Source organism: Ruditapes philippinarum, unplaced genomic scaffold (assembly GCF_026571515.1).
Source record: "Ruditapes philippinarum isolate M1 unplaced genomic scaffold, ASM2657151v2 ctg14602_1_1_1_1, whole genome shotgun sequence".
Taxonomy (NCBI): Eukaryota; Metazoa; Mollusca; class Bivalvia; order Venerida; family Veneridae; genus Ruditapes; species Ruditapes philippinarum.
In genome coordinates, this window is record NW_026856943.1 from 1 (window position 1) to 20,892 (window position 20,892).

Sequence of the window (20,892 nt, forward strand, 5' to 3'; positions counted from 1 at the left end):
AATGGATCTCTCAGTTCTTGCAAAATGAAGAAGTCGGAGGACTTTGTTGGGCGTCAAATTAAAGTTGTTAGTGGCAGATCTAAAGCTAACAGAGAAAGACAATACCAAAGAAAGTCTAGAACTAATAGAACATCTCATTTGATTCAAATAATATAATATGTTTGCCAATAAATAATTAAGTTTACATAGCATATTTGATTAGAAATTATTTGCAGTAAATATAGTTTACTCACATACTCGTGTCCCTTTCACGACTCCGTAAAAACGGTATTCATTTGCCAGCGTTATTTAAAGCGTGCTAATGATTGTGTTGTACTGTAGGTGCGTCAATGAAAAAATGAATTTTGTTTCTGAAAAAATGGTTCTTTTTAGGTATATGATAATAGAATTCAATATTATATTTTGTTTAGGTTCAGTAGTGGACTTATTGAAATAGGCTCGCGTAATATAATTTTGGTAATCTCGTTCAATAAATCCAGTATTGAACCGACACTCATCCACTATCCTATACTTAATAAATTAATGAAATTAATAAATTAATTATTTTTACAATTGATCACAATTTCTTTATTTGTTTTATTTTTATTTTTATGATTATTATTATTTTATGATTGTCTGACATATTTCACTCAGTTATAGAATATCCATAGTAAACTATATGATCTTCGTTCTTCACATTGTAATGCAAAAGATTTATATTTGTAAAAAAAAATAAACGTCTTATTAAACTCTTGTACTGTTTGTTGTTGTCGGAGGAGGTCATCAATAAAAGAACAGAGACATCAGCTCTTTTAAAAGTTTAATATTTCAACATTTCATTGCAAAATTTGCAAAATTGACTTGTCTTGCTCAAAATAAGAGTTCCCTATTGTTTTGAACGAGTCTTAAATATTTAACATTAAAGAGGCTCCACTGAGATTTTTTTACAAGACGGGATTGGGAATATTTTCCAAAGATGTGTACCATTTGATAAAGGTCTGGACCTACATGTATAACTTGTGTGCAAATTTTCAGATCAGTCACTCACTCACTCTTTTCAGAAGAATCATTTTGCAAAATAACCCAAAAAGAAAAGCGTTGCAACGTTTTTTTTTCACTCAAACCCAGCTAAAAAGCACAGAAAAAAAACGATATTCAATTGAATTCTGTGTATATTACATTACTATCCTTTGCAGATTGTTCAAAAAATCAAACTTGAGAAAAGTGTTCTAATATTTTAAGAAATGTAAAAAGATTCAAGTAATAATGTACATGTTAAATTAATTATGAGCGACTTTTGACAGATTTTGCAGTGTTTATTATCATATTTCTACTGCTTGACTAGTAAGGGCTATTTTTGCATATTTTGACCTCTACGTAAAGATGATATGGCACAGACATGCATATATTCTGATGTGATGTCATAAATTTGTATTAAACAAACGTATAAAGAGCGTCATATTTAAGACGAATAAATGAAGAAAAAAAACACTTTTTAAGTAGAATCTAGCTCTATATGATAAATTAAATATTATGTTAATAACTACATTATTCAGCGGATTAATTAACAGAAATGTGTTCTTACGTAATACCAGGAACGCGTATGTCACCATGGTGAATAATCTTTTCTTTATTATTCGAATAATTATGTATGAACACGTATGATATTGAATGCGGAATGTTACGGAAGAATAATTATACAATACGATTACATACGTTTAATACGGAGTTTATTCATTGCTAATTTTTGACTGGTTTACATTTTATCTTTCATTCGGTTGTTTCTTGAAACAAAAAGAGTAAACCATACAATTAGATATATTACAGCAACAAACAAACATGAAAGACGTGAAAGACTTTTTTAATTCAATGCATTATGAAGTTAACCCCAAAAAGGATGCCGAAATCATTGGAAGATTGATATCCAACCCTCAAATTAAGAAGCATCTTGTCCAAAGAACTGTATGCATTGCAGTTGCTCTTTTCTTGTGGATTTACATAAATGGAGGTATATTTTTTACCTGTCTAAATTTAGATGTGATTCCTATCGATGGAATATTCTGGAAAATGAAATTTCATTTAAAATGATAGCGTTTTTAGTTAATATAAAGATTTTAAAGAAGTCAAATTCATTACAATTCATAACTCGAACTGAGCTGTGACTCATTAGTTAATGGGTTTATTTTAGTCCAACTAATTAGACTTGTCAAAGAGACACCGAGATAATTTTGGACGGGCGCTGTCTTTTTTCCGGTTTGACAGTAATAAAAAAAAAGTCTGTAAAATGGGTCAAACCGTTCACGCCAAATTAATTAGGCTAGGTTTATTTGTGGAGGCAGAGTGGTATAAAGGTTGTTATGACACCTGACAATAACTCCCATAGCCATCAGGTTAGCTCAATAATTAGTCCATTGGGTTGTGAATTGGTTGACTCGGGTTTGATTCCCGGACATTGCAGGTCACTAAAGTTGTGATTGATAATGAAATCCTGTCTACAATCATTATAAAAAATTTTTGTCCTTAATTGAAAGACTTTGAATTTGTGTTTTACAGTTTTACTTTTATCAGAAAATGTGAACTTAAATGCTAAGTCAAAATGGTTTTGACTATTGTAAAAATTAGCTTCAAGTCTGCAGTTTACATTTAAATATTTGGACTACAATCATTCACACTGTACGTGACTAACACTGCTCTGGCATACATGTACAGAAGTTATCAGTGTCTTGCGAAAGTGAAGGCAACTAGTACTGGTAATTTGCCAGACAGCATGCCCAGGAACAATGTGGTGAGCAGTGTTGCATCTAGGCCACGCGATTTGCGCATTTTTTATGCAGATCGCGCATTTTGATGAAGTCAGTGCGCGTCAAGTCGCGCATCTGACAATCTTTTCAACTTAATTCAGTTTATTTTCATCGTATCTTGAACGCTTCAGCCATGTTTGTTTTCACTTGTGGTTATGACTAAAATACATACTAAATCGCGTGTAGCAGCCGACTGAGTCATCTCGCGTGTGTTTTGTAGTATTCTACTTCCGTTTTTGAGCGGACGATAGCTGTCAAAAATGCCTGAATGTAAAATAAATGAATTCTATTCGATATGTCATATTGTAGGGTAAATGTATGTCCCCCTCATTTTTAGCTCACCTGTCACAAAGTGACAGGGTGAGCTTTTGTGATCGCTTTTCGTCCGTCGTCCGTCCGTCGTCCGTAAACTTTTACTTTAAATGACATCTCCTCATAAACCACTAGGCCAATTTCATCCAAACTTCACAGGAATGTTCCTTTGGTGGTCACCTTTAAAAATTGTTCAAAGAATTTAATTCCATGCAGAACTCTGGTTGCCATGGCAACTGAAAGAAAAAACTTTAAATATCTTCTTTTAAAAAAACCCTAAGAGCTAGAGCTTAGATATTTGGCATGAAACATCTTCTAGTAAGAGTCTACCAAGTTTGTTCAAATAAAAGCCCTGGGGTCAAAATTGGCCCCGCCCCAGGGGGTCATTGATTTTCCCTATATGCATATAGTAAAAACTTACAAAATCTTCTTTTAAAGAACCCAAAGAGCTAGAGCTAAGATATTTAGCTTGAAACATGTTCTAATGAATGTCTACCAAGTTTGTTCAAATAAAAGCCCTGGGGTCAAAATTGGCCCGCCCCAGGGGGTCATTGATTTTCCCTATATGCATATAGTAAAAACTTACAAAATCTTCTTTTAAAGAACCCAAAGAGCTAGAGCTAAGATATTAAGCATGAAACATCTCTTCTAGTTAGTGTCTACAAGTTTGTTCAAATTAAAGCCCTGGGGTCAAAATTGGCCCTGCCCCGGGGGTCATTGATTTTCCCTATATGCATATAGTAAAAACTTAAAAAATCTTCTTTTAAAGAACCATAAGAGCTAGAGCTTAGATATTTGGCATGAAACATCTTCTAGTGAATGTCTACCAAGTTTGTTCAAATAAAAGCCCTGGGGTCAAAATTGACCCTGCCCCAGGCGGTCATAGATTTTCCCTATATGCATATAATAAAAACTTAAAAAAATTTCTTTTAAAAAACCCAAAGAGCTAGAGCTAAGATAATAAGCATGAAACATCTTCTAGTGAGTGTCTACCAAGTTTGTTCAAATTAAAGGCCTGGGGTCCAAATTGGCCTCGCCCCGGGGGTCATTGATTTTCCCTATATGCATATGGTAAAAACTTAAAAAAGCTTCTTTTAAAGAACTATAAGAGCTAGAGCTTAGTTATTTGGCATGAAACATCTTCTAGTGAATGTCTACCAAGTTTGTTCAAATAAAAGCCCTGGGGTCAAAATTGACCCTGCCCCAGGGGGTCATAGATTTTCCCTATATGCATATAGTAAAAACTTAAAAAATCTTCTTTTAAAGAACCCAAAGAGCTAGAGCTAAGATATTTAGCATGAAACATCTTCTGATGAGTGTCTACCAAGTTTGTTCAGATAAAAGCTCTGGGGTCAAAATTGGCCCCGCCCCAGGGGGTCATTGATTTTCCCTATATGCATATAGTAAAAACTTAAAAAATCTTCTTTTAAAGAACTCAAAGAGCTAGAGCTGAGATATTTAGCATGAAACATGTTCTAATGGGTGTTTACCAAGTATGTTCAAATAAAAGCCCTAGGGTCAAAACTGGCCCGCCCGGGGGGTTGGGGGGGGTCATTTATTTTCCTTTTATGTGTATAGCAAAAACTTAAAAATCTTTTTTGGAAAAAACCCAAATAGCTAGAGTTAAGATATTAAGCATGAAACATCTTTAAGTAAATATCTACAAAGTTTGTTAAAATAAACGCCCTGGGGTCAAAACTGGCCCTGCCCCAGGGGTGACATTGTTTTTAACTATATGTGTATAGTAAAAACTTTAAAAATCTTCTTTTAAAAAAGCCAATGAGCTAGAACTTAGATGTTTAGCATGAAACATCTTCTTATGGGTGTCTACCAAGTCTGTTCAAATAAACAAATAAAAGCCCTTGGGTAAAAATTGGCCCGGGGGTTGGGGGGGCCTATATACAGGTGAGCGACCTCAGGGCCATCATGGCCCTCTTGTTTTCAAATCCCCCACATTTTTCAATTGAGTGGGGGACAATCCCCCATAATTTTGAAATTCTAGATGCAACACTGGGTGAGTGAACTGTGCTTTGGTTAATTCAGTGTGACTTACTGTACTTATCTGGAGTGAAAACTACCATCACCACTGGCAGTAACTCCCTATCTGGACGTTATGAGTTTGAATCAAGTACCTAGGGGATATTCTCTTTCAGCCTTTTCAAAGCACATAGGTACAATTCAGGGCTCACGCTGTCGGTCGCCATAGTCGCCATTTGCGATTATTTTATAAGATTGGCGATTATTTTTGCATTTTGGCTACAAAATCTGGCGAATATTTTTTTCTTCCAACAGCGTTTATATAAGGTGTAAAAATCGATAATGAATGCAGTAGACCCAATTAACACCAGCGGGGTGCATGAAATTGAGTGTCAACTTTTTACCGGTCACGTGCTGCTAACTATATTGCCCGAGGTGATAAAATACATGCGAGATGTATAATTGTATAAGTACTTTAAAGATATTGTCCAGCATTTATAATAGCCATCAAATATCCGTCAATTAGCCACAAAAATCGTTTTAAAATTGATAAACTGGATATTGACATACCAAAAATTTACCGTGAATTGCAGCAATTGCAAATTTTGATATTTTTTTTGTTATAAGCTACTTAACTAAATCGCCAGTAAAAAACAATCGTAAAATATTTAAAAAGTATAAACTTCCAAACAACTATTTGCACAACAACCAAAATTGTGAATATTTCTTCAGAAAACAGGACAAATCCGATTGTCACATATTTTCGCGACACCGATAATTTTGATATTTATTTAAAGGTGAAATAAGCTATGTTCTGTTTAAAAATCTTTACAACTATGGCAGAAAATTTGTATTTCATTGGTGATGATGATATTTTTCAGTAAATTATTCAGAAAAAAGGCTGCATTCTGTGAATGAGTTTGCAAACTTGTGTTATTTCTATAGGCTAATATGACCTAGATCTACTCCAGTTCTGTGCGAAATGTGGAAATTGACAGTGGTTATAGCTGACAAAATTTGATTAGAACAAACAAAAAAGTTGTCTGATAACAGCATTATGTAAAGTTATAATGAATCTTTAATATTATTGTTTGTACAGTAATTATACTAATTATAACGTTTTTATTCTGTTCTATAATAACAATTAAAGTTGTGGTTCTATTTAAAAAAGGTAGTTATCAATATACACACATGTGTCAGTTTATTTGAGAATCCTTATAAAACTGAAAGTTTTATGTAAATGTAATGTTTATTTAATCAACTGCTTATGTTGTTAATCGCTAATTCATGAATAGTCCGCTGAACTTTTGGCTATTATTTTTTTAAGTTGAAAATATTGGCTATTATTTTATTTGAGCTAGTGTGAGCCCTGCAATTACTTGTGTAGAAATTGAGATATCCATTATTAATAGTGTCTGTGGCAAGACAATAAGATAATGATGAATTTAGCCTGTTGTCATATTTAATCAGGGCTTTTTATATTTTAATTGGAAATCTAAGCCTCTTAATTTCAAGATTATTGTTAAAATGCAAGTTTTGGAAAGTAAAAATTTTGCATAAGTTTGGATTTGGGGAAAACTGCATGACTTTGATGAAATTTTATATTGTCAAGAGTCTTTTATTACATTTTGTACATGGTTGTGTGTATTGAATTTAAACAACAGCTGCCTGAGAAGCAGCTTGCTCCATTTTTCTTTCAGTACGTGACTGTAGTATAAATGGGGGCATAATTCTGAAAAACTGCTTATCAGAATTATCTATCCTTGATAATTTGAAGTGAATAAAATAATATGTGTGATTGTTTTTAAGAAATTTGTAAAAATATTTAAAGTCGATTATGAAACAAAAATGCCTGAAAGAAATGCATTCATTATTTAATTGATAGTGAACAAGTATTTCAAGTCAAAAGTAAATTAAAATAACTTTGGTACACATAGTTTTCAGCATGTCTGTTTTGAGAGAAAAAGGGTTAAGCTATAATGGTTGATTTTTTGTTGTGCAAAAACTTTTATTGAAACATTTTGAAAGTTGTCAACATAAGACTAGGAATACTTGCTTATCATGACAAGGCACGTTTGTTAGACAAAGGGCATAATTCAAAAATCAGTACAGGCATTACGTCCCTTTTTACATGTAACTTAGATGAAGAAGTTGATCTCTTGTTATTCAAAATGTCATATATATATGTTATTTGTAACATTGTATATTTAAGGCCTGGTACCAAGATTTATGCAGAGCAAGATGGGTATGCTACAGATTGGTAATGATGCAGATATTATAGCATTCTTCCCAGAGTCTGATGATGATGGTGCAAACATCAAGTGGGCTCGTGGTGTTAATTCCTTGGAGAAATTGGAACGAGCCCTCTATAGTAGTAAGTAATACTTGATGATTTATTAAAGAAGTTACATGATATTTGGCGTACATGCCACACATTTGTCGAAAAATTATAAAGCAGATAATACTAAGATATTATTAATCAAGAGTTCAATTTTGTAATGAAAAGAACACTCTTGTGTATTCTTACAACGCAGACTGGCGCTTCCGTGAGTTTTACCCATGCCGGAATTTTCATCTGACATGGGGGGTGCCAGATTAGTTGCCTGCCATACAACAACGTCATTTTAGCGCATTTCATGAATGCGCTACGTTAAAATGACGTCATTTTAGAAGGGAACTATGTGCTTTTAGGATGACGTCATTTCCCCGTTGTTATTAAAGTTCTAAATTCATACGCTATTGTAAGAAAATAGTTATGGATGAAATTACTTTAATTTCCATGAACAAATATCTTATTTAGGTTAAACATTTTAAATATGAAAAAAAATAGCAGAATATGCGAGAAAAAATATATCTGACAATGTTTGCGGTTCGGATTGGAATGTCCGCCCTTCGGGAACCCGCCCATGGGCGGTAACTCTGCAAGCCTCGTTACCGCCCAATGGTCTGGGCCCCCTCGGGACGGGTATTCCGATCTGAACCGCAACATATGACAGATATTATTAATCTATAATTGTGTTGTTTTTAATTAAGAAAAAGATGCAGTATAATTATAATTATTCCCTCTGTATTCTAAATGTTATGAAGTATTTTTTTATCACTTTCATTCCATTATTTCATTTATTCTTGTGTACAATGCATATACATATCAAATGTTCACTTTACAGTCAGTACATATTAATAAATTTTTCCCTAAAAATGATAAACGGTTTTGTCCAGATTGAAAGATGGTCAAGTCCATTTAAGATAGTTAGTGGAGTAAGGGTTAAACACGTAAGAACAGTTTATAAAGAGAATAGAGATGTTATCTGTATTGCCAGCTTGTTTAAAAGAAATTTCTATATAATCCTTAGAGGATGTACACATGGTTGAGGCTGATATAATGTTGCGGGGTCAAGGGACAAAGACACAAGAGCTCACACCTGTGATGGCCCAGTTTCCAGACACTGACGGTGAAGTCACATTTGATATCTGGCTGGATGCGGTTATTAAAGCTAACACTAAAGGAATAAAGCTGGACTTTCAAGCAATGGATGCTGTTGAGCTAACATTACAGAAACTGAAAAATAGGAAGGAAGAGGTGATTAAATTGCATGTTATAAAGTACATATGTAAATGATTTGATGTACTTCTGTCGTGTTTTGTTCTAAGAAGCTCTTTGGCTTACATCATTCAGTTGTTTTTACTTTGCTGAATAAGAAAAATATTTTATGTGCTACCCTAAGGATATTCTATGCTGGAATTGAAATAGATTTTTTGTAAGTTTTAAAGGGGCAAAATTTGGACAACCAATCTCCAATTTACAAAATGTACATATACAAATACTTGAACTGTTTTATAACTTTTTTGGCCTAGAATTAACAGTGTAATTATTATAAAACTTGTCATATTGGTGGAAAATCATCGGTTACTGAAATAAAGTTAAGGAATGATTTCATGAAAGCTAAGTATGCAATATAAATGATTGGTTTTCTTTTGCAGTTGAAAGTACCAGTTTGGATTCATGCCAATGTACTTCAGGGTCCATGGGGAGGTGTGCCTAAAGTTGACCCAATCAGGTTTGTCAAGGTCATTCGTAAGATGTTTAAAGAATGCACAATATCTCTTGGATGGACAACGGGGCACCATACAGATCTGAGTCAGAGTGGATACACCTGGGACATGGTCCTAGACATGTACCATGTTGTCTATAAGTTGGAACTCGAACCACCAATAGTATATGAAGCAAGAGCGTCATTCATACAAAATTCTGTCCCACAGCTTAAATGGTTAGTTGACAACACACGGGCCTCACTTTTAGTATTCCAGGATCCCAAGGACATTGAGGATAATTACCATGAGAATTTGATGTACGCAAGTTACAAATTCCCACCTCATAAAGCATTCTTTGATCTGACCAATGAAGAGCTGGAATATTATTTGAGGGAGAATAGGCACAGGTCTAGTCAGAAACTAGATGCTAGAGTTGAGATGAGGGATACGTTGATATTCAGACCAGAAGCATGGGTCAAGATGGGATTTCATATGGAGGCCCATTCTATATTACCTAGTACTGAGGCTATTGTACTACAAAGTCGAGCAGTGTATATGGTCACAAAGGCTAAATACAAGCCCACTGATAACATCAAATTGCAGGGACGTGTGCAGTTCTTGAATCGTAAAAATCTCCAGCCGGAGGACGGACGGACAGGTTTGAGCATTATAGTACGTTCAAACTCATACATGGACTTTGAAAATATTAAAGGTATTAAATGTTTCATAGGACTTGATGGTGAAATCGTTGTGGAGAGCAGTAATTTGCCTGGGAAAGGCTTTAAAGAGAGTCAGCGAATGACGCCTGGGTCAGCGAACTGCTACAGGTTTAGTGTGGTTGATACAGGTAGAGAAGTTCTATTCACTGTCACAGTATTACACGACTGTTTCACTCTTGAGAGTGTGAAACCTAGCGAGAGGATTGCTGCCCAGATGAGAGTGGCCATTCCCACTGAAGTGGGTGGGGTAGCAGTAGAACATCCATTTATTGTGAAACTGGAAGACAGCAAGAGGACTGCTATTATTGATGAGTTGACTGTTAAATACAAAACGTAGTGATTTATAAATTGGTAGACCTCTTTTAAAGAATAATTGTAACTTTTTTCATCATTCCACATTTATATTTTCAAATGAATTACATGTATATTCATACTTTTTTCCCACTTTAATCAATATTTTCTGAGGTATTACTCCTTGTAGATTTATTTCTCAAAAATAATGTATTTATATAGATAGAATCAAATATGTGTCTAGTGGTTCTGAATATCTGAGATCTGAGGTAATTAGTATCATGCACAACAAGGTGATAAATACTGTCAAATCATGTGAAGTCATGACTTATTTTTCATTTTATATGTCAAACTTAGAATTTCTGTTTTCACATCAAATCATTTTATTAACAAGAATGAATGCTTACACCAGAATTATATGTTAACAAATGTGCCCAATTCTGATAAGTACATATAAATATATTGTATGAATGCCAATTTTTCGAATGATTGGGACAGCTAAATTTTAAACCTTAACTGCTGAATGTTTGTAATGGATTTGCCTTGCTTGAATTTAATGGGATTTCGGTGTTTCAATACAAAAAACTGAGCTGTCAATAGAATAAAGCCCGGTCAGACTGCACAGACATGCACGCTGGTCTGGCTCTATTCTGGTGGCTAATTACTTTTCATTCCAGCAGGTTAAATTGTTAACGTAACAATTTTGTTCTATACAACACAGAATGGTATAAAAATCTGACACTCTTATCAAATTTATTCCTAGTCAGTGAATAACACTATGTATAGCAAATTGTATTTCTGCTCAGGTTTAACTTTAAAGCATTATTATAGCATCATCTCATTAGAAAATCTACAGCTTAAAGAATAAGTCATGTTCAGTTTTTAAAGTATGTGCATTAATAATAAGGCCATAGATCAGTGTTTTATAATTGTATTACGGCAATAAATGAGCTTTTTTGAATTTGTGCATTTTACATGACTAAGTCTAGTAGTTTTAAGCATTTTTTTTGTCTTCTTAACATGTTATACTAGTTGAATGTATTCTATAATACATGTATACATGCTGTATAATCAGAATTGCTTTTGAAGAATGCTACAGGGTTTTATTATAGAATAACTAACCTTAGGTTAATGAGTAATTACATATTTACAAGTATTAATTTAGTGCCTGAATTTACAGGTATTGGAATTTTTTTCAGTGGTTTGCTTGTTGATTATTTCATTATGTTGGCTTATATTTGTTATGAAGTGAAAAAAAAACATACCTTAATTATAACACATGGATTGATCTTTAGAAAGTTAGAATACAAAGAGATCAAGATGGGATTTTAGGATGGTGCAGTCAATCACTCAAGCTGTTTTCTACAGTAACCTCATCAATTTGTTTCTTGTAGTAATTCAATTATGTTACTTCTTGTTTTGATAGTGCAAAAAAGCCACCTATCTGTAGACCTTGCTATTATAATTTATTGTTATACATGAACAAATATATGAAATACAAATAAACTTGGGGTAAATGTTTTAGAACTTTAGTCTATGCAAGAGATAATATAAGATTGTGGTATGATTGTTTGCTATAGCTTTATTTTTTGTACATATCAACTGATGATATTGTGATACATTTATTTTACATTTTATAAACAGTATACTCATATTTTGATAATAAAATGATTTTCTCCAAGTTTGCTGTATATTGTTATTATTCCATTGCAAATACAGGATAAAATCTTGTCACATGTGTTAAGTGGCCAAGTATTCAAATATTACTGAATGACAATTACTAAACCTTTAATGTTGTTGCTGTAAATTCAGCTACAGGGTTCAATTTACTCATGCAAGGAAGCAGTTTTTGTTTGCATCATATTTAAAAAATTCAAATGGCCACTGTCTTAACATTACAAGAATTATACATAATTTTGGTCATATAGTGCCAAAACAGGAAAGATGATTTTGGCTAACCTTTGGTGTTACAAACTTTACAACACCAGAGATCAAAACCACCTCACCTGATGGAGCTAAAAGATACATAAACTCTTACGATAATGCTGGGATAAATGGTGGTGGCAATTCTGATGCCTCAACTCTTAAAGGCAAGCCTACAGCCACAAGGGGAGTAAGACCTCAAAAATCTTTACATTATATCAAGCTGAAGAAGTCACAGAGTAAAACCAATGTCCTTAAAGGTATAACTCATTAAAAGAAATTTCTCTTGTGGGATTCAAACTCACAGCTTATTGGGGGCAAGTGAAAGGTAAGTTGGCTACCGCTTGGCCTTCAAAGCTACATATAAGGAAGCTATCCAGCTAGCTCATGCTATGTCTGTGATAAAACAGATACCTGCTTACCTACTGATTATGGAGTTAAATACTGTAGATTATATTCTTGACAGACAGATCATTTATACAAACTTGTAGTATTTTTCCCTTAAACTCTCACATTTGATTTTTAATAGTTCTATGAGGTGGCATTTAAGAAATTGATAACTCTTAATGCATTATTGAATGCTCTTTATCTGACCGATTTAATAGCATCGACACATATTCAGATGCATTTGCATGAATATTGTAGTTGTTGGGCATATGCAGTTGGAAAGGCGTTGTATTGTTGTATCTTTGACAAAAATAATACATGTAGTCCATGAATGAACAATAAATGAACATAACAATATAATTTCATTATATTTTTTATTTTTTTTCTATATCTTAAGCAATCACTTGTTTTCATATGAAATGTCTGTGAAGGCAAAAATATGTAAATTTCTATAAATCATAAGCATATACATGTATATTAAATATCAGTACTCATATACCCAACAATATGAAGGCATTGTAACTTAAATCCTATTATATATTCTGTTTACAGTATTTTCTTGACTGACAGTCTTATTCCAAACAGATGAACAGTGTCTCGATCTTTTTTTTAAATAAATGTATGTGTCATTTTAAAAATCAAGCACAATTCTTAGGCAACTGAATTAAAAAAAAATATTGATAAATTAGAAAATACATGCTTCTCAATTCAACAAAATAGCATATTAAACATGTCATAATCAAAAATATTATGTAATGTGTAATATAGAACCAAGTCCCACTAATAAATAATGCATCAGTATCATAATTTAGATCAGAAATATGATCTGACAAGCAAATCACATTGACTCACTGATTATTTATTCAAAATCCATAACAATTAATGTCTTATTTCGAGGACATGTAACAATAAATAGAGGTCAGAATATATATAAAAAAATTATTTCCCCCACCATCCCTTAAAAAGATTCTTACTGGTCAAGCACATCTACATTTATTCATGCTAGGAAGAAGTTTTTAAAAGTCATCCTTATATTGATCAATTATACTTTCAATGTTAAATCAATGTATTAATTATTCAAGAGTTTGTATATTGAACAATTTGATGAATATGAGAATCAATTTCAACTGATACAATTAAACTGCAAGTATAATCAATTATGAATGTACATCAACTGACATAATGTCTTAGGCCATGAACTCTAAACCTGTTTCTTAAATGGATTTGTCCGGCTTCATAAAGTTTTGGGAACTGATCATTATAGATTTTTAGGGAAATCAAGATAAAAATTTAGTCTATGAACAGTATATAGCCTGGTCAGACTACCTGAATGTGCAGACTAGCCTGTCTCTTTACTGGTGGGAAAGGCTAATTACTTCCTGACATTTTAACTAAAGATTTAAATATGCATGATCTTCAAAAAAATAAATTATAAATAGCACTATAAATTTTTCTCTGATTAAATTTGATGCATGCTATATAAAATAATCAAACAAAGAAATAAAAATCTTTCAGCCTATAAAATAATTCTTTGTTACAAGTATTTACACACAAATATAAATTTCAAGAGTTTAGTTTGTGCAATCCGTAAATTATCAATCAACATTACAATAACTATGAAATGAAAATTAAGCATTCAATTATCAAGACTCTTTCAATCTTTGACTTGACTTTGAGAATTAAATTAATTTATTGATCTATTAAGTTCGGGAATTTTTGAGTTTAAGTCGTTGATCAATTAAGTTATCAGATATTACATATGTCCAAACAGAAAGCACACATATAATGGATTGATTATTTTGGTCACAATTTCATATTTCAGTAGAGCGTCAACATGCATCAGAATGTTATTATCACAGTTATATCAGCACATCACAACTTGGACTGTCCTTTTGGTTGAATTTCCTTGAGTTTCATTGCTAGCCCCATGTTCCCTTGAATCTTTAACTTGCCTTGGAAAAATGCCTGCAAGTAGACATTGCAATAAGTTTTACTGAGAAATAATCATATCAAGTCCATAATAAAAAGTGAAGGTGTTTGTAATAAGCAAATGATAAATTTAAAGGTGTTTGTAATAAGCAAATGATAAATTTGAAGATTTTTGTAATAAGCAAATGATAAATTTGAAGATTTTTGTAATAAGCAAATGATAAATTTGAAGATTTTTGTAATAAGCAAATGATAAATTTGAAGATTTTTGTAATAAGCAAATGATAAATTTGAAGATTTTTGTAATAAGCAAATGATAAATTTGAAGATTTTTGTCAGAATTAGGGGGGAAAAAACACTTACATTTTGTGGATTAAGTTTTCCTGACATTAAATTGAGCATATCTTCATCATTCATTACTATAGTTACATCTCCTTTAGCTGAAAATAATAATATATAGACCTGAAATATCTCACTGGGAACTTAAAAGATAAATAAAAATATTTTATCAAACAAGTAACAGGAAAGAAACAGCCAATATCGTACATGTGGCCAGAATGTTTTAAACAAGAGCTGTCTGTAGGACAGCACGCTCGACTATTCTAAGTGCTTGATAGTAAAAGAGCCTTGACAATGTTAAATTTTTTAAGTTTACAAAGGGCTAATTTTTTTTATAAATTCTTGTTATAGGCCTTAGAGAGTCTAATTAAACAGTATTGCAGAGTTCTGCAATTTTGCAAACTGATGTACATTGTTACTATAAAAAAAGTATTTTAATTTTCAATTGAATATCTCAAGCAATAATTGAGATATTTGACTTTACAAAAAAACTTTAACCAAAATTTCTAAGTTCCAAAGGGGCAAAATTCTGTCAATATTGTAGGCAGAGTTATCAAACTTGTCAGTCTGATGTACCTTGTTACTATAAATAAGTATTGTAAGTTTCAATTGAATACATGTGTATCTCAAGCAATAATTGAGATATTTGACTTTACAAAAAACTTTAACCAAAATTTCTAAGTTAAAAAGGGGCATAATTCTGTCAATATTGTAGGCAGAGTTATCCAACTTGTCAATCTGATGTACCTTGTTACTATAAATAAGTATTGTAAGTTTCAATTGAATATCTCAAGCAATAATTGAGATATTTGACTTTACAAAAAACTTTAACCAAAATTTCTAAGTTAAAAAGGGGCATAATTCTGTCAATATTGTAGGCAGAGTTATCAAACTTGTCTATCTGATGTACCTTGTTACTATAAATAAGTATTGTATGTTTCAATTGAATATCTCAAGTAATAATTGAGATATTTGACTTTACAAAAAACTTTAACCAACGCAGACGCCGACGCGGACGCTGACGCCGACACCGGGGCGACTACAATACCTCTCATATTCTTCGAATAGTCGAGCTAAAAATGATCAAATCACAAAACACTTCAAGCACTTGATCTCAATTGTTCAGTAAAAGTCTGGTTGAAATCCAATAAAAAAAATTAGGTGGAATATGGCTTACAAGAAATTGATTAAGCCCAGTTGCCCATCCATCCACCAACATTCACCTTTTTTACAACCAGAGTTTTTCATTGGAAATCCTGGTATAAATATACAAAATCCATGTAAACCAATGAAAAAATAATGGTATATAATTCTGTAATAAAGTTTTTAAATACCTGGTCCGCCATGTGACACAGATCCTGTACCATTTTTGGCATCAACAATCCATATACCCTCCTTACCCTGGGCATTCTTCACACGGAAACAAAACACTCCTTTCATCTTCTTTACAATATTGGCTCCATCCTAAAACAAGAACACAGTTATCTGACTAGTGTCTCAGCATATAATTTCCTGTAACTCAACCTTTTCCTATTAAAATTTTAGGAACACTCTTTAATTTGGAACTTTACATTGGTGATATATCAATTTTATCAGGTTTGAGAGCAGCTTGCAAGCTTTACTAATGGTACATATAACATATTATTGATGCTAACCAAGAGAATTAACCCATTACCTGCTGAATTGGTATAATAGTTGTGTCCAGTTTTGAATTTGCAAGATTACATTCAAACTTAAAGGAATTTCAATATCACAATACTAAAATTGAGCTACCAACAGTAAAGAGCCTGGTCAGACTGCACAGATATCAACAGTAAAAGGCCGATCAAGTTCAGTTCAATCAAGGTAAGGGTTATAATTTTATCCTTCCCTTTATCAGTTTTGATGTATTCTTTCGTTGATCGCAAGAAATGATTTCTTATGACCTTAGAAATAATATCAATTACATATTGAAATTTTATCGAAATTGTAAAGTCATACTTGGAATGAATAACTTTATTTATCCAAATATCATGAAGAAATATTAATAAACAAGAATCTGTGATTGATAAACACAAATGCCCCCGCGCTCACTGTTGTCAATAATTTAACTTTAGAGAGTAAAGTAGCTAATTTGTATGGAAGAAAACCAATCACGTGTAGAAATCTGTAATTGGTACCCTTGACCTTGACCAACTGACCCCTACCTCTATCAAAAGGAAGAATATCATGCAAGTTATTTTCCTACCAAATATGAAATAAATCTGTCAATATATAAAGGCTGTATAGGCAAAAGTGTAAAATCTATTTTTAGCACTGTTGACCTTGACCCAACTGACCCCTAACTCCATCCAAAGGAAGAATACCATCTTCCTACCAATTATAATACAAATCTGTCAATAAATAAAGGCTGTATGAGCAAAAGTGTAAAAATCTATTTTTAGCACTGGTGACCTTGACCCAACTGACCCCTACCTCCATCCAAATGAGAATACCTCAATTTTATGTTCCTACAAAATATAAAGACATCTGTCGATAGAATTAGGTTAACACACCTGTAAAAGTGTAAAAAATCTATTTTTGATATTGGTGACCTTGACCCAAATGACCCTTACTAAAGGAAAAGGAAGAGGACCTCCCTTGGTATGACTATTATAAACATGAAAGACATTAACTTAAAAATAAAGGCTGTATGAGCAGAAATGTTTAGATTTATTTTTTTACACAAAGTGACCTTGACCTTGAGACGCCTAACGCCACAAAAAATTTGAGGACCGATAAAGGTATCCATCTACCAAATATGAAAGAGATCATTAAATAAATTAAGTAATTAGGTGAAATTTTTTGATAAATCCAACTTTGCAGAATAGGTTAACCATACAAGGCCCTATTTTCAAATTGATAAAAAGGGAAATTACTGGGAAAATGGATGGCACATTTATATCACTTGGCAATATCATGTACATTGTATTGACAAGTAAGTGTGAAAATTATTAAGCCGTTAGTTCAGATAGAACATAAGATATTTCCAACTTGCCAGTTTAGGTTAACCATTATTCACTTTCTAAGTGCTGAAAAGGGCCATAACTTGGTGCAAATGGAAGCCATAGTTATGTTACTTGCCCAGATCATATACTTTGTATAGATTAGTAAGTGTGTAAATTATGAAGCCATTGGTACAGGTAGAACTTAAGAAAAATCCAACTTGCCGTTTTAGGTTAACCTCGTACGGCCGGACGGAAAGACATACGGACGGTTCAATTTCTATATGCCCGGGGGCATAAAAATACAGGTCTTAAAAAGAATATTACCTTTTCAATTTCTGCCTTAATTAGGTCAAATACAGGTGCCACTTTGAACTCCGACCCTGGTTTTGAGTTACCACTCGCTGGTGCTGCTTTCATTCCACCCTCTGGCATTTTTAGGTCTTTTAACTTCATTGCCAGACCAGTATTTCCTTTGATCTTTAACTTTCCATTGAAAAATGCCTGTAATTGAGCAATACATTTTAATGCAGTAAAGTTTTTCCTAAAATAAAATTTTGCATGCATACTTTGTCTTTCTCTCCATTCCTTATACAAATATATACCATATTTAATAGGTTGTAAAAGGCACTTTATAAGATACAGTTCAAACATTGTGGGGTTTATCATTCAGAAGTTCCCAAATATCCATACAAATCCAATATATCATTGACAAAAAAGCTTGTATGTCAATATGGTTTAACAATGTCAAAATGAAACATGCTGGTTTGATCCGCAGGTGAGGCAAAAATTCTCCATGACAACTAATCTTGGACAATAATTATTATGGTCATTTGTCTCTGAATGTTAATTAAGAATTCATTTTGGATTAGAAGTCAGTTATATGTGGGGAAACTGGTAATAACTGGTTCATTATCCAGGAAAGCAGGTAAGGTGAATTGACCATAGAAATATGACCAAAAATGTGTCAAAATTGGCATAAGAAGAACAAACAAACAGGCACTAGCACAAAACAATTGCAATGTGTTCAACGGTTTTAATCTGTATCAAACAAAACATACTGTCTGTGGGTTTAGTTTTCCTTGTAGAAGATCAACAAGGTCTTGGTCTGTCATCATGATGGTAACATCCCCCTTGGCAGGACCACCAAACTTCACTGAACCAGTTCCATTTTTACAATCTACAACCCATATCCCAACACCACTGTCTCCCTTGACTTGGAAACAGAACACTCCATTCATTTTCTTTACCATATTTGCACCATCCTGAAATAAATACATGTATGTGTTGATAAAGGAACTGCTTTAATACTCAACTCATGTTTATTAAACAGAATCACATTTTTGTACCTCTATGACAGAAATGTGCTGAATTTGGAATGTTGTGAGATGGGATCCCCTTTCCTGCACTTGGTATAAAACCTGAATTGTGTATAAAAAATGAAATAGTTGATGACCTTTTTAAAAAAAAGATATTCTGAACTCATAAATAATGACATAAGGTGTGAAAAATTATTTTCAGTCACTGGTCCTGAAGGCCGAGTAGCTTCTAAATCCAATGTGCAGGCAACATTTTTCTACTCATTCTGCATAAAGTTCTCTTAAATTCTACTCGTAATTACGATCACACAAGGTGAATTTTCGATCTCTAGTCATTAACTTTGATTTATTAAAATAAAACCTCTGACAGGTGTGTGTCAGGTCATGGATTAATTGCCATGGTGGTGAAGAGCATTGTTTTATTTGCTTGAAAGTGGGGCAGGGTTTTCAATGTTGCATTAATCTTGCAACTTCCTGATACAAATGTTATTGAAATGTTGGTACCATATTATATTTTATTGACAAATGCTTGATAAACTTAAGAAAACTTATACTGGTTGCTGGTACAGACCCAAATATCTGACTTGCGGGTAACTGTTTACAGCATTAACTATTACAACCAAGCTGATATATTTACTGTCAGTAACAACGGGGAGTGTTTAAATCTTTTTCTTACATATATATTACATGTACATATAAATCTGATATTGGAGTACATGTACTTACAAAAATTTATATTTCTTTTAGCATTTTTTTTCCTACAGTAACCAATGAATTTACAGTTTCATTCATAACGACAAACTGAAGTTTTTCTTAGCACGCAATTTATTTAACAAAGGCACCAAAATGACATCATTTAAAGTTGTCCATCTTTCCAGCATGTGTAAAACTTACACCAGACTGCAATAATAACCTATTATGTCCATTAATTTTTTGCTGATGCTCTCTCATAGTGCTGATGCTGTCTATGCCAAATGCTGAACATACTGGAAATTTCATATTTTTCCATTCAACTTGTATAATTACCTGCTTCAAAATCTCTTTAATTCCATCAAAGACTACATTACATTTGAAGCTCTCTGGTGACACACTACTAGCAGGCATTGCCTGTAATCTTGATCTAGAATTTGAAAATTGATGAAAAAAGTTAAGATATTACCAGAATAAATACATGTAACTCTAAATCTAGCTTCTGAAGATTCTTTAATGAAATTTCTAGCAAATATTGAATTTTTACTAGTCACATGTGTTGACACTTTATAAAATGGAATCATGAAGCATTTTAATGTAAACAGATGTTTAAATTATCCATGGTCCATCATAACATTTGGTAAGCAAGACCAACTGATGAAGGTATCATACAGCTTACAATGACAAGCTATTCCGACTCTGCTACTGTTCAGAAATCAGTCTTTCATCATTAAATAGATGAAAATAATCAAACTACATGTATACCAATATTTAAACCTTAAAACCAATATATTATTTTCAAACCCTTAAAAGACTAAAAAACAATACATCTGAATAATATATTTATAACTTACGCAGCTTTCTGGGGAAATCCATGTCTATATAGAGCAACTACAGCAGCCCCTCCGAGACCAATGTTATGTTGTAGTGCCACCTTCGCACCCTTAACCTGTCTCTTGTTGGCCATACCTCTTAACTGCCAACATAACTCAGAACACTGAGCTAGACCTAAAATACATGTATAACAATTTGAAACAAGAGGGCCATGATGGCCCTGGGGTTGCTCACCTGAACATAGGCCCTCAGGGCCGGGCCAGTTTAAACCAAAGGGCTTTTATTTGAACAAACTTGGAAGACACCCATTAGAAGATATTTCATGATGTTAAAATTTTACTATACACAAATTATGAATAACAATGACTTTTGCCCCCCCCCTCCCCCTGGCAGGGCC

General features: G+C 32.9%; 2 protein-coding genes across 2 annotated transcripts; one reads left to right on the forward strand and one right to left on the reverse strand.

The window, feature by feature from the left end:
• Nucleotides 1-1,767: 1,767 nt before the first annotated feature.
• Nucleotides 1,768-11,790, forward strand: LOC132748205 (protein FAM151A-like). The gene is made up of 4 exons (XM_060737766.1): nucleotides 1,768-1,987; nucleotides 7,282-7,443; nucleotides 8,423-8,649; nucleotides 9,051-11,790. The coding sequence occupies exons 1-4, from the start codon at nucleotides 1,819-1,821 to the stop codon at nucleotides 10,155-10,157; spliced, it is 1,665 nt and encodes a 554-aa protein (XP_060593749.1). The 5' UTR covers nucleotides 1,768-1,818; the 3' UTR covers nucleotides 10,158-11,790.
• A 1,183-nt stretch (nucleotides 11,791-12,973) lies between these two features.
• Nucleotides 12,974-20,669, reverse strand: LOC132748206 (sterol carrier protein 2-like; the record flags this gene model as incomplete). The annotated part of the gene is given in 7 exon segments (XM_060737767.1): nucleotides 12,974-14,386; nucleotides 14,714-14,790; nucleotides 16,024-16,153; nucleotides 17,980-18,156; nucleotides 18,714-18,917; nucleotides 19,998-20,091; nucleotides 20,516-20,669. Coding segments are annotated over 7 exon segments (929 nt in total), but the record flags the coding sequence as incomplete, so codon positions are not given.
• Nucleotides 20,670-20,892: the final 223 nt, after the last annotated feature.

What these genes read in the sequence shown, in the direction of transcription:
- LOC132748205 (XM_060737766.1), top strand. Translation starts at nt 1,819, where the DNA reads ATGAAAGACGTGAAAGACTTTTTTAATTCAATGCATTATGAAGTTAAC. An exon ending in GTGGATTTACATAAATGGAG is followed by an intron (nt 1,988 to 7,281) that starts GTATATTTTTTA and finishes TGTATATTTAAG; the next exon opens with GCCTGGTACCAAGATTTATG. An exon ending in GGAACGAGCCCTCTATAGTA is followed by an intron (nt 7,444 to 8,422) that starts GTAAGTAATACT and finishes TATAATCCTTAG; the next exon opens with AGGATGTACACATGGTTGAG.